Source organism: Boleophthalmus pectinirostris, unplaced genomic scaffold (assembly GCF_026225935.1).
Source record: "Boleophthalmus pectinirostris isolate CB_2022bp ecotype Guang Dong unplaced genomic scaffold, ASM2622593v1 HiC_scaffold_2, whole genome shotgun sequence".
In the NCBI taxonomy this organism is placed as follows: Eukaryota; Metazoa; Chordata; class Actinopteri; order Gobiiformes; family Gobiidae; genus Boleophthalmus; species Boleophthalmus pectinirostris.
This window is the reverse complement of record NW_026571152.1, coordinates 35,256,629-35,270,896: the sequence shown is the minus strand read 5'-3', so window position 1 is coordinate 35,270,896 and position 14,268 is coordinate 35,256,629. Positions and strand designations below refer to the sequence as shown.

The 14,268-nt window shown below is 38.8% G+C and overlaps 2 protein-coding genes across 2 annotated transcripts; both read right to left on the bottom strand.

The window, feature by feature from the left end:
* Window positions 1-652: 652 nt before the first annotated feature.
* selenoo1 (selenoprotein O1) lies at window positions 653-7,325 on the bottom strand. Its single transcript, XM_020931136.2, has 9 exons — window positions 6,681-7,325; window positions 5,254-5,457; window positions 4,998-5,175; window positions 4,653-4,783; window positions 4,076-4,353; window positions 3,841-4,003; window positions 3,318-3,503; window positions 2,546-2,702; window positions 653-1,005 (listed from the first exon to the last, which is right to left on the bottom strand). The coding sequence occupies exons 1-9, from the start codon at window positions 7,232-7,234 to the stop codon at window positions 760-762; spliced, it is 2,097 nt and encodes a 698-aa protein (XP_020786795.1). The 5' UTR covers window positions 7,235-7,325; the 3' UTR covers window positions 653-759.
* A 1,587-nt stretch (window positions 7,326-8,912) lies between these two features.
* trabd (TraB domain containing) lies at window positions 8,913-13,381 on the bottom strand. Its single transcript, XM_020931133.2, has 10 exons — window positions 13,329-13,381; window positions 12,860-12,899; window positions 12,696-12,762; window positions 12,204-12,370; window positions 11,801-11,941; window positions 11,542-11,652; window positions 11,333-11,472; window positions 10,633-10,805; window positions 10,040-10,136; window positions 8,913-9,961 (listed from the first exon to the last, which is right to left on the bottom strand). The coding sequence occupies exons 2-10, from the start codon at window positions 12,881-12,883 to the stop codon at window positions 9,790-9,792; spliced, it is 1,092 nt and encodes a 363-aa protein (XP_020786792.1). The 5' UTR covers window positions 12,884-12,899; window positions 13,329-13,381; the 3' UTR covers window positions 8,913-9,789.
* Between the last annotated feature and the right edge of the window lie 887 nt (window positions 13,382-14,268).

The following is a 14,268-nucleotide window of genomic DNA, read 5'->3' as shown; positions in this document are numbered from 1 at the left end:
AGAATTCTATCTAAAGGTTCGGCACAATTTACACAAGAAACACATTTGTTTCTGATATTTTAAACATGATTTTAACAAAATAAAGATGTTTCCTATATTTATATTTGGCTCAGTGAAGAACCTGCTGCCATAGATAAAAGTTGTAGAATTCCCTAGCATGATATAATGAGTTTCCAGCCTGATTCATCAGCTGGTTTTACTTCATTTCACTTCGTACAAACTGTCTGACCTTGCAGTGTTAGAATTCATTCGCGCGACGGTAGGTGGGTACTTTTTATCATTTAACCAATCGCTATTTGGTCGTGACATATGTAATGCATCATTAATGGGTCTACCTGGCATATTAAGCTTTTTCCCAAATCCCATAGGAAGACGGGCAATAACGTCTTTCCCCTTGATGAAATTCACCAAACATTCTCTTTATTCCGGCTTTAAATCCTCAATCTCGGGAATCGTTGACAACACTGAATATATGGCTCTTCTCTGATTGGCTGGTGCCCGAACTTGCACTTCCAGAGTTTTTGCGAACTGTCTTTTGTATTTTGATTCCTGACCTAGTCGCTGGAGAGAAATGAAATTGAGTGGAGTCACTAGGTGACACAAGCCTGGCTAATGATTTAATGAAAATTTGAAACCTAAGACATGGCTAAACTTTTTTTTTTTTAGCTAAATTTAATGTTAACTTCACTTTCACTAGTGAAAATGAGTCCAACCTTTCATAGGCACTTTAAACAGGTCAGCTAACCATCAAGAAAGTCTTTACGAAGATCATGTGACACATATTTCCTGTGCCCATGCGGGGGGCTTGCTGTCATAGGGCAAAGCACTTCTGACAGTGGAAGTGGACGCCTCTTCCATTTCCCCGTCCTCCCGCGCCCTCTCTGCCCTCACCCCGTACTCCCTCTCCCCCTCCTCTGTGGTTCTGTATTTGCCGAACCACGTTGGGAGCTCCAGGCCTGGCTGTGCAGTGAAGGGCTTTTCCAGAACCTTCAGAACTCTCTGGACCTGAGAAAGAGAGAGAAAGAACATCAGGCCAAACCATAGATTATACAGATTATACAGTAGAACAGTCTGTGGGGCAAACACAACAGGAAATGGTCAATGTTTATTTTGAGTCTTGTATCCTCCATGTATTTCCTTGTAGCTTCTAGTATTTTGCATGTGGATTTGGCAAAACTTTGAGACACAGCTCCATTTGACTGAGTTTGTTGTTTGCCTTATGATGGCGAGTGGTAGTAGTAGTAGGATTTTATTTTCTTCAGTCAAGCATTTAATAGAATTATACAAAAATTTCACACGACAACTACGACCGAAGGGGTTCAGGCTGAAGTGAAAACACATATGAACGCCTAACCCTGTTTACAAAACGATGCCAAGAACACAGCCTTCAGCAAACAACAAGCAACAACTGGTTGGAAAGAAGAGAATAAACCAACTTCAACACATACGTCACAATAATACATTTCCCTTCAAAATCATCCATTTCACAACATTAACCCTAATCACTGGCCTGTATCTATAGCCTACTGTATCTATATTATTATCTTCTCTCTGTATATGGCAAGCAACTGTTTTTAATTCATTCTTACTCTTTATAATTGACTATGAAATTAAATTTGTACATTTTAAAAAATCTTTATTGATGATATTGTTGATTCATTTAACACCACATCCAGACTATTCCAGACATCTACTCCTCTAACTGACATAAATCTACCTTTGGCCTTATTTTTATTTTTTTATATATACTCTGGTTCCGCTCAGCTTATAACGAGTCTCTCTGGGTTTAAATGTCACCTGGACACACTCAGGGAGCATATGTCCATGAACCTTATACATAATAACAGCTGTGTTTAGGTCAGCCTGTCCTGTATTAGGGTATTAGATCTTTTTTTTTTTTTTCAGATTTGTTGGGGGATATTTTTGGACTATAAGTTGCACTTTTTTTCATGGTTTGGGTGTTTCCTGCGACTTACACTCAGGTGTGACTTATATATTAAAATTTTCAGACTGAGAGGTGCGAGAGGCTCTAGGCTCGTGTGTCAGTATCTAGTACTAAAATTACTCCTGTACCACTGTTAACATATTAACAGTCTGTTGTTTTCTGTTCTGTTGTTATTACTATAACTTGCCTTTCAAGATGTAATGTCGGTTCCTGGTCTCTGATTTTATAACACACATTTCTCCAAAACGTGCAAATTATAGTCCGGTGCGACTTATATATGTTTTTTTCTTCTTCATTGCGCATTTTGTGGCTGGTGCGACTTATACTCTGGAGAGACTTATAGTCCGAAAAATATGGTAATTGGATTCTAAAGGTTTTTTTTTTTTTTGGCAGAATAAAGTGTAGGTTTCTTTTGACTGAAGAAACAAAAACCAAACTAGTTGCCCATTGGGAGCATATAGTAATATTTGATTCGTACAATTTTCAGCAATTACTTTGATTAAATAAAACATGAAATAACGTTCGCAAAAAATATATAGCAATGATAAAGATCTCAGATATTAAAGAATAAATCAACATGATTAACAGCATTTTCTGTACCTCAGAGAAGTCTCCACTCTCTGCGGCCTCAATTGCATTTTGGGCGATATAGTTCCTTAGCACCACGCGTGGGTTGGTGCCATCCATCACTTTCACCCTCTCATTCTGGACAGCAGCCACATCACTCTGGCCTTCCAGTTCTCTCCCCAGACGCTTCCTGCACCAGTGATAACAGTGTAACAGAACAACCTCCCATTTCCTGGCTTCTGATTTTGGCCATCTACAACTCCACAATCTAAGGTCCTATATTACACAGAATCGACTCTTGTGAGCTTTTAGCCATGTTGTTACCTGCTCAAAAACATACCTGAAGTTAAGTTTTGTTTCATTCACACATGTATGAGTAATGCTTTATTATTAGGCTGCCTATATCTCCAAAGATCAAAATGCTCTGCTTTACCCTATGCAGTCATGAAGTGGTAGTTTTCAAGTTAACAGCTACCTTTTACATTTTGTTCAGTAGCAATTGGAAATTCCAGGCCTGAAATCATCCAAATGAGTTTTAAAAGTTTTAAAAACATAGTGCAGCACTTCCTGTGTTAACATATGATATCACAAGCTGGAGTGTTTTCTGTCTGAGAGAAGAGCTCAGTCTAAATATGCAGGTTTGTGAGTTAAAAATGTGTGAATGAAACAAAACACAACTCCAAGTCTGTTTTTGATGAGGATGCAGCAGTATAACTTAGATTAGAGAGTAACGCAATATGGGCCCTTTTGGCACCGCCCACTCACTTCTTTGAACTTAGCATTAAAGCTGTTATTTTGACCCCACCTGTAGAGTGTGATCCAGGCTGTCCAGTCCCCCGCCTGCTTCTCTTTCAGCTCTTCTTCACTGGACTCCATCAGGTCTTTAAGTTTGCTGAGCTTATCTAATTGCCTGGCTATTGTGGCTCGGTCTGATATCATCTGGAACAGCGCGGGATTGGTCTGGGCTAGAGACAAAAGCATGGCCAGCTCCCTGTCACAACACAAAAACAAAACAAAGGCTTTAGTGCAACAGATAAACGCACTAGGTTCAGACATGAGGTAAGCTAATAGATATGGCCTCTGATTTGATTTAATATATTTACAAGACAGTAAAGATAAGGTAAAAACATGATTGCATCATAAATCATTTATCTGTGTTTAGATCTAAATATATGTTGGGAGCAGGGTTTTTGTATATCATGAAGTGAAATACATTTTATCAGCGATGTTTAATATCCTTATTAAGTTAAAATGGTGTAATAGGATTAACAAAAAGGTCTGCAGGGAATTATCATTACACAGAAATAATCATTTGATCACATCCATACCGTGGGTCCATAGTGGGTTTGTTGGCAGCCTGTAGCTCCTCTAAAGAAGCACACTGCTCAAGCAGAAGCTGTGTAGCCTGTCTCATAATCTCCGCCTCATTTTCTCCCTCAGCGGGACAGGAGATTTGGCTCAAACAGCGAAATGTGTTGGTAAAGTCGGCACCTGAAAGAGTTGTCAGTAAGTACTCCACATAAAAAAGTAGTTTCTTTTTACACATTTTGAGCTAATTACTACCTGTGTTATGCATGGTCTGCAGGAGCTCAGTGATCAGCATCTCATCTTCTGGCTCCTCTTTCTTGAGTAAACCTGTCTTTCTTCTCATGTTCTCCAGGTAGAATCGATTATACATGTCCATGTATTCATCAAGGATTCCCTCTGCTCTTTCAGGAGGCAGTTCAGGAGCAAGGGCCTCTGCCAGTTTCACCAGGTTCCACCTGCAGATGGCCGGCTGGGCCTTATAGGAGTAACGGCCTGAGTTGTCTGAGGCGTTACAAATAAAATCCGGGTCAAATCTGAGCAGAACAAAGCAGACATTTGATTCTTTTCATAAACACCATGAAATACATTAATAAATAGATACCAAACCTAATACAGCTCAACTGTTTTTTTTAAATAAATATTGTCATAATACCATCATACCTAAGAAAGCACAGACAAACGCTATAATCAAACCTACATGGTAAATGTATTTTATTAGAAGCACATTATAACCACTGAAATGTATTACCAGTCAAAATGAAATGGAGGATTTAATTTTTTCCTGCCTAGAAAAATATAAAACAAAGTTTTACAGTTTGTTGACATATTTTACCTGTCCATGAACCCGTATGGGCCATAATCGAGTGTGAGCCCCAGGATACTCATGTTATCTGTGTTTAAAACTCCATGGCAGAACCCCACACACTGCCACTGGGCCACGAGTCGAGCAGTACGAAGCACCACCTGCAGAAGGGAGCACAAGGTCAACTTTTATGAGGTGTTAAAACTGCTGGTGTCATATAAGGCTGTGAGCTCTGGCCATAAAGTGTACAGGATTTACTTTACTTTTATCTACAACAATGGATAAAGACAATCCAAAGGCCAGGGCTAATGAATGAACTAATGAACTAATCTGACTTCATTCAACTTCAGTCCATAATGAAACAAGTTCTCAAACCTCTCTGAAGAAAGCAACGTTTCTCTCCACGCGGTCTGGGAAATTCTGCTGTATTTCAGGATAAAACATCTCAATGACATAATCCATCATCTGTCCTCTGATCTCATCGAGTCCATAGCTGGGCCCCTGACGCCCTGTGAACTCATCTGCCTGCTTAAAGATTTCAAAAGATCCAAACCTGTAAAACAGAATGGTATTAGCTTGGCTTCTGAAACAAAAGTAATGAGGGGAACAGCTGCAGGAATGGTCAATTTACCTGAGAAAAGTGGGAGCGATCCGCAGCACCACAGAGCATCTCTCATGACGAGGGCGCCCGCTGTAGTAAATGTCTCTGAGGACCATGCTGTCAGAGGTGACCACAGACCCAGCTCTGGTCGTGGGCACTCCCAGGAAGAACATGGCCTCACTGCACAGGAACTCTCTTATACTGGAGCGGAGGACCTTACGACCATCAGCTTGTCTATCAGAGACAGAGTTAAACTAAATATTAAGGCTGTTATGTCAAAGGACCCATATTACGCTGTTTCTGACCTCTGTTATAATGCCGTTTCCTCATCAAAAGCATAACTAGAGTTGTATGTTATTAGGTTCTTTTTTCAGACCAAGAGTTTGTTTTCATACCTGACAATTTCGACTGCTCACCAGCGGTCTTCCTCAGAGTGGTCACGTAACAGTGATCTCACTGTCCTGAGGAAGTTGCTGCTGAGCAATTGAAAAATCTGAGAAATTGTCAGGTATGAAAACAAACTCTTGTTCTGACAAAAAGAACCTAATAACATAAATTATCAGAAGACCAAATGAGTCTTCTAGAGTTATGTTTTGTTTCATACACACATGTTTAACACACAAACCCTGCATAGTTACGCCGAGTTCTTGTTTCAAACATAAAAGACTGTTCCACCTTGTGATGTCATGTGGTAATATAGGAAGTGCTCCACTATGTTTTTAAACTCCACACTTTCACAAGAATCATTTGGATAATTTCTTCCGTTATTGCCAATCTCTACTAAACTAAAGACAAAAAGTATCTGCTAGCTTCATAACATAACAAAGTGAAAGAGAGTATTCTGACCCTCTTTTTCACTGACACAATTTCAAAACTATTCCCTGACTTTTTCATGACTTAAAGTGAATTTTCCATGACTTTACAGCACTTACATGTGGAGAATTAATCAGACGTTTAGGGCGAAATATAAAATGTTAACCCTTTTCTCTCACCTTATGGTTTGGTATTATAGTTTTTTGGTGTTTTTTTAACATTCAAAATACTGTCAGTGCATTTATTGTCGTCTCTTTTAAACAAAAGGTGCAGACGTTCGGAAATAATCATAATAACCTAACGATAACTTAACAGAATGATGTAGTTGCGCAAAAGAGATAAGAAAATGCCATTACTTTCATTGAATTTACAAAAATTCCATGACTGTGGGAACCCTGCTCGGATATGTAGACAGACTTATAATAAAGGAATACTCAAACATGTGTGAATGAAACAAAACACAACTCGATTTTGAGGAGGAAAACAGTGCTTCGACATGGGTCAAGAGTCTATTTTATGCAATATAGGACCATAAAAACTTAATGATTCAACACTATTAACCCTAAAACTCTCAATGTCCTTAAATGTGACACATATCTACTCATGTTTGGACACCCCTCAGGTTTATAGTTCTAAACACTGACCTGGAGTAAGGGGTCAGTCCTGCGCCCTTCACCTGGATCTCCCATCTACCACTCGGGTTTTCCACTAAAAGTTCTGGGTTTAGTCCCGGTGGTACTTTAATTTCCCCCAAGTAACAAGCCGCCCCGTCCCCCAGCTGCCCTGCGAACTGCCCGAACTGATGCCCGCAGTAACAGTGGGCAGCGGGCTCCGAGCCGGGCATCACTTTGGACCCGCTCAGGTACTCCGGTCCTTGGGGGTCGTTGAGCACCTCCTCCCCGCTGAGCCCCAGGAGAACCAGCGCATGGTGAGAGACCGCCACGAAGCGAGGTTTAGTCACCGGCTGCGGCTTGACTCGAGAGAAACAGGCTCCTTTCACCTGTCTCACCCCCGAGTCCTCGCTCGGGTCCAGGGGAAGTTTCTGGAGAGCCTGGTTGTCGAAGGGGAGTCGCTCCAGAGGGGACTGACTCCACGCCAGCCCCATGTCTGCCATACCGACCGAACAAAGGCGCCTAATCACGGGAACACCGACGAGCAAACACCGCGGAGAGCCCAGCCGGTGTCCTATGTAAGCCATTTAACCTCTGCCATCTGTGAACAACGTCGTATTTCAGAAAAAGTTCTCTCAAGTCATACTTTCATAATCCGGATGTTTACACCACGGTGTTACATTATAATCGGTCGTGCCGGAAACAAAGGCACTTCAACGATTCAATTCCCAGTCCCCCCCCTTTTTTTTTTTTCTTTTTTCTAGCTATTTTTATTTTTTATTAATTAATTAATTAATTTTTATTTTTATTATATTACTTATTTTAATAGATCCATGCAATATATAGACTTAATTTATTATTATTACTTATCATGACAGGCCTAAATCTGTAGCAGAATGTGTGTTAACCCTCTGCAGGCAGGCGTTGGAGATTTGCAACAGCTAAATGCCAATTATCTACTTACTCCACATCCATATTTTATTAGCTTTTTTTTTTTTTACTCAGGAGCCTTTTTTCCCATCCATGCTGATAAACATGGAAGATGCAGACTGTGCAAGCATGGCTACACGCAAACAGCCTGCCAGAAGTGCAAAGTACTTTTGTTGTTTACAAAGGATTAAAAAAATCAGGATTATATATTACTACCACATATGATAATTTTCCCCAAATATCAGATTTTTCCTGATACTAAAAATTAATTTGAGCCTGAGAGGGTTAAAACGTCCCAAAGACAAAAATCCAAGGCACTGTTGTTTAAAGGGCACTTATTATTTTCTGAAAAAAAAAAATCTGGATACAGCAGCTCACACATGACCATATAAGATAATAGCAAAGAACAAAAATATAAATGTAATAATACATTCTAAATAAGTAGCAAAAGAGACAGCAAGAGACAGGTGTCAAATAAGACATAATTATATAAATGTAAATATACAGTAAAAATAAAACAAAAAGAAAAGTAATAAAATATAAAATCACAGCTTTATACAAGAGGTCATAGGAAGGGTGTATTGTTGTACAGTTGTAGGGAGTATTATCTGTTACATAAGGGTGAGTTGTACAGTTGTAGGGAGTATGGTATGAATGTATTCCTGTATCTTTCATATTCCATATATCTGTACAGTCAAAGAATACAGCACATCCACCATCATTTTCTTTTACAAAGTTAATTTTTTTCGGTTTAATATTAAATATTAGGCAACCTAATGTATAATTTTAATCCTTGTATATAGCTGAGATTTTATAATTTATAACTTATTTTTCTATTTTATTTTGACTTGTACATATACATTTATATAATTGTCTTATTTTACTCTCTTGCTATCTTTTTTTGCTACCTATTTAGAATTTATTACCATTTATATTTTTTACTCTTTGTTATTATATTATATTGTGATGTGTGTCCAAATAATTTCCCTTGTGCAGCTATAAAGTTTGTCTAAGTCTCAAAATCTAATGAAACCACCTTCGCTAAATATTAAATCGAGTGTCTAGTCTATGAATTCATTACCAATTCATAGTTGGGTAAAAGGCATCTTTGTAATTTATACTTATAGTCAGGCATAATTATTTATATATTAGAATTTGGCATTAATTTAAATCTGACATACTGTACATCTGGTAAAGTTTATTGAATCTTCTTGTCCACATGTTGATCAAAGTTAAATAAGTTAATAGAAATATTTGCAAACACAATATAAAAATCACCAAAAAATAACCAACTCATGCCAACTCATCATGAACATAAAAAAAAACACTTCATAGTAAATTTTAATTCAATAAAACTGCTCTGGGGAATTTATTGCATATTGTATACAATTATTACACATAATCTCATTGTATTTCATAATACACAGATGGCTTTTAGGTCATAGTCAAAGCATATAACAAGAAACCAGAAACCAGTTTATAAAAAGTCCAAATGAACAGGTGCAGAGAAAAATGTTTAAGAGAAATGTGTTTTTAACCTGAGGCACATTTACTGTAGGTCTTGCATAGTGCTGATCTGACAATGACCGAGTATAAAACCATGGAACAGCTCTGGTCCCATTTAATTAAAAATTATTACTGTAGAGCAAACGTTTTCTTGTAGAAAGAGGCATTGTACCGTATAAAGATTCTCTCGTACAGCCCTTGCAGCTAAATGAGGCACTCGCTGTTGATAAGACCAACAAGTGGGTCAACATTAACAGTAATAGTTGTATCTGTTTTATATTATTATTTAAAATATACAGAATTTATTAAATCATCATATACAAATCATGTTAACTATGAAGTGCTGCAAATGACTGAAGCAGCACCAGTACATTATGGGCACCAAGTAAAGATGACAAACCTTAGCCGTGGCTCACAAATAATAAGTATAATGTTTAAAAGGCTCCCATATGAAAACTAAATGAATCTAACCGGGTTTTAGTAAAAAAAAAATATATAACAATTTTTGGCAAAATGCTCAAAGTACTGTCATGGTTTATTTGGCAGTACTGCTCTGTTTACAAGAGCATCAGAGGTAGGAGATATCTAACCTCCTGAGGTCCACTGCAGCGACTGGTCAAATCCTCCACACGTCCTGTAAGGCTATTGGTGAGAGATGCATTTTAATATAGATTTGTCACTGACGGATAGAAGAAAACCTTTGGGATCAAGCGTGGGACAGTCTCAGATTTTCCACTAGTGCTTTGACAGCAGGTATAGACATCAGTGTTCTGCCTAAAGTCCCACCAGCTCGATAGCAGGCGTACCCCACAAGGCCCATCAGGACGCCTTTAAAAACGGCCTGCAGGGCCCAGCCAAACCGAGAGGGTGGCGCCACACTGAGGAAAAGATTCAGGGTAAAAAAAAAATCAGTCACATTTCATCATCATGAATATTCAAACAGTTATATTTCTTACCTCATGATTTCACTAATGTTGAGGTCCTTTTCCCAGTTCTTTTCTATTCCAGGGACATGGCCCATCCCCACGACTCCCACAACCACACCAGGGACTTCTAAACAGCATTAAGCAGATAATTACAGTATATATGATGCAAAATCAAATACAACAAGATTATCAGTGTGTCTCATTTTGAGTGGAGACTATGGCGGTCCCCCATAATCAAATTTTTGTCTAAAAATAAATTGCAGTAAACAACAGAGTCTGCCCCTCTGATGGACAACTGCAGATAACGCTAACAAGCAGCGGTTTTATTCCAGTTGTACCAAAATGTATCAAAGTTCTGCTTTAATGCTTGGAGTATTATTGTAAAAATACAGAAGGTAATATACTTATTCTGTGATGAGTCCTTTTTTTGATCTGTAGAGTAATGGGTACAACATACACTGTATTAAATAAATTCACTTTCAGTTTATTAAAAGCTTAATGAAAAAGTTTTAAATTTGTGCGTCCATAATCTCTGTATAAACCAGATGGGAATACTGATTATTGTACTTATTGTACAGAAAATGAGAGAACATTAACAGTTTACTACAAAAATGCATACGTACTCTGGCCATTAGGGGGAGCCTCCACACAGCGTGTTGCCTGCCTGAGTGTGTGAGTGAGGTAAATGTCTCTCTCTGCCACAATGGTTTGGTGAAGCGCTGGAAACTCTCCAATCATCTCTGACATGGTCTGTTCAAGCAGATCTTTCTGTTTGCATTTCTCTACATCTTCTTTACTAAAAATGTTCAAATGAGTGTTAGAAACCGGTGATCCATTCTGAATTTGACAAAATTGATACTTTGCAACTGGTGTCATCAACAGCCCCTGGGATGTGGTTCCAACAGTAAGCACTGCTCTGTCTCAAGCTCTGTTGCTCAAGTTAAACTTGAATCTGATCAGAAATAACTGATTTAGTTGGAACTACAACAGGTGAGCTCATTTGTACTCACTCTCATATAAAATTACAGTCACAAGGTAGTCATCATTAGTCAGTTTTTCAGTTACTCACTCTCAGCTTTTTGTTGAAAATCAAACACCTAAACAGGACTATGAACACTCATATAGATCACAGGCTCTTGAAAATATTTAAATCTATTTTGTATTTTTTCTAGAGTTTTCCATCTTAAAACTGTTTTGACAGTGTGTGCTAAGCGCACTGTCACCATGGCAACAGATGAACATTCTACCATAGATACACATGTACTAGCGGAACCCCCGAAAGTGATGTCACTGCAAAGTATCAATACACAAAAATATGTATACCTAATTGGGTCTGAAAGAAAACAAAGGCCCCATGCCAGCCTCGCCTTCTGCCAAAAACTAAGTGCAGCAATCGCCCGTTTAAAAGTGACAGGTATGGGTCTGTCCCCAAGGTGAAATTTACAGAAAGGAATCCGCCCGGCCTGAAAAGTTAGGAAAAACAGATCAAAATAATGTATCTGTATTTGATTCTATCTTATTTTTAGATGTACCTCTTTAAACGCCTCCCGAAACTCTCCTCCGGGAGCCATGCCCAACTGTTCTGTGATGTGCGCTGAAACTTTGAGTAGAAGTATCTGCATCAGACCAGACATCAGCCCATTCTGTCAAAACAATGATGAAAAGAAACTAAGTGAATTAAAATGACTGACAGAGAGTATGTTTATTCAATATAATTCAAAATCAAACCTTTGCTTAGAATAAGTATGATATTGCACAGACAGTAAAGAAATGTGTCTCTTTAAACGGTACCTGTTTAATGGCCTGTTGAACTTTTTCTAGGTTGATGTCTTTGGCTTCCTTTAGCAGTGTGTTCTCATCCATCTTTAGCATAGACACTCTGTACTGGCACAGCTCCACCACCACTACGTCTGGCTGAACAGCTCGGATTGTCTGTGATGTAAATAAAGTGTGAGACAAACAGATGATGTACTAATGAGACAAATACATGGTGTTTAATTTAAAATCTAAGCTGGTCTTGTGGTCAACTAATCTGCAGGTGTGTCTGCTGCTGAGAGTTTTCTCTTCGTGGAATTGCAGATTACATGGTTGGTAATTCCAGACGATTGTACCAATCGATTTTATATCACAGCTCCTGCTTCCTAATTCACCACATCAATTTAAAGTAGAGGATTACAAACCACACTGCACTTACTGTAGCCACATCCTTTTTACTGCTGTCACTGAAATGGGCAGTGCCCACCAAGTACAAAGTGCTGCCATCAGGGGCAGTAAGACGGGAGACGGTCTCTGGGAGTTCTGGGGATAACTGGCGCCGACGTGATCGCAGCTGCCAAAGGAGCTCCATGGCTTCTCCATCAGCTACAAAATATTTTCAAAAAGTAAGTTGCCTAAAATATCAGCAAGGATTTTTCACTAGAGACTACAGCAATAATGCACAGAAACATGTGCTCAGAATTGTGACATTGTTAAGTCTTTCTTAAGACCTGAAAGATTATCTGAGGATCATCTTGATTGCTGCATAGCATTGCATAATAATTACCAAAGTATATAGCAAAATATATAGAACATGTTTATTTGCAAACACTATAGCAGCAAAATAACACAAAAAACAAATGACTAATTTTGTTAAATTTGTACATATATAAAACAACCTATACAGAAATATACAAAGTAAGTTACTTACAGAGGCCTGGAGGAAGGCAAGGCAGTTCCTCTTCTGAAGCATCCTCCGATGGGCCAACTAACTCATCCTGTAAGAGCACAGCAAACAGTCTAACTATCAGAACCATGCTTTTTAAAACTTTAAAGTGCTCTGGATTTTAAACTACAAAAGTATCCATCACGTACCTCTGAATTACTGCCCGGGTCCATGTTCGAAACCAGGAACCTAAAAAGAAAACAAAACATATGTCTACGGTGAGGCGTTCAAGGCGGACCAATGCTGACGCTGCTTTGCTTCACTCAGGTTTTCGTGTCTGGCTAATTGACAGTCAATAAAGAGGGTATAATTGTGTCAGAAAAAAATAAACCTGTAGTTCGTAAATGTATTAAAAGAGCTCTAATGTGTAGTAAGCGCTTGGCTGTCTGGATTGCACCATAAGAGCTACTTTCCCGTCAGTAAACGCGGTGCGGTCTCCATTGGTTTAGCTAGCACGCAATCTTGGCTGCTAACTAGAGCTAACGTGGACTAGCGAACCATAATTATAAATCTATAGATCCATTAGAAAATCATAAAACGATACCAAGTAATTGCTGTGCTGTGTAAAAGTTAAAGCAGATCCCCAAACAGCTGTCCTGAAACGCGTGTGGTACTTACTGAAGCCAGCTCGTCTGTCAAGTGAGCGTCTGGCACCCAAACAGCAGCGTCACGCACCCGCAGTGCACCCTGGGTAATGTAGTCATTTAATACACGCCTTTTTTTTCCCGTTTATTTTATTTGTGAATAAATCCGTAATAATACCTGTTACAATTGTGACTGTGTTCTATTATTTTGTCAAAGCTGTCAGTGGGTTTTTTGTATTACAGACTTGCAGTAAAGTTAAATACAACAACGATCCATTCTGGTTAGGGTGACCAGATTTCCAAGACACTGGGACACACCCGAGTTGGGATGTTTGGTAAATTGTGAAATATATTAGTAACATTGTCCAATTTTTTCCCTTGTGATCATTTTCAAGCATGGTTTTCAGAATTTGAGCTAAACAAATAACATATTGCCTCCTGTAATGTTAGTGAATACCAAATTGGTCAACAATCAGGACATTTCTTTTATAAAACTTTTAACAAATCAGTGGTTATGAACAAATCTGAGATATCTGGTCACCCTAACTTTGGTGGAACTTTCTTCACATTCTCAAATATTTAGGCCATTTTGTGTGCTTTTAATACTCCCGTTCCCCAAAACTGGTCCAACACAAAAGAAAGATACATATTTAAGCCTGTTACAACCCCAGCTTGGGTCAGTATTTGTGGGTGCATGTTTGTGCAGCTGCTGGCTCTCTCTTCCTCCTCCCTTTCAGATTCGAGTGGGAGGGCCAACATAACAAGCTGCACCTGATTGTGGGTGTGGCCCGTCACCTTTAAAGCTGGCTGCTGGAGACTGCTCACTCTCTTCTCTTCTCTCCTCTTCACCGTGCAGCCACAACTTTAGTTGCACCTTGTTTTTAAATAAATATCTATTTTTGTATTCTTTTTAAACATGTGTGGACTCTCCATTGTTCGAACCTTGAGCCAGTTCGTAACAAAGCCTAATACTG

Excerpts from the sequence above, each read along its gene's own strand:
- trabd (XM_020931133.2), bottom strand. The coding sequence starts at position 12,883 with ATGGACCCGGGCAGTAATTCAGAG. Across the intron at positions 12,763-12,859 it reads ACCCGGGCAGTAATTCAGAG|GATGAGTTAGTTGGCCCATC; the intron begins GTACGTGATGGA and ends GTGCTCTTACAG. Across the intron at positions 10,806-11,332 it reads TTTCTTTCAGACCCAATTAG|TAAAGAAGATGTAGAGAAAT; the intron begins GTATACATATTT and ends GAACATTTTTAG.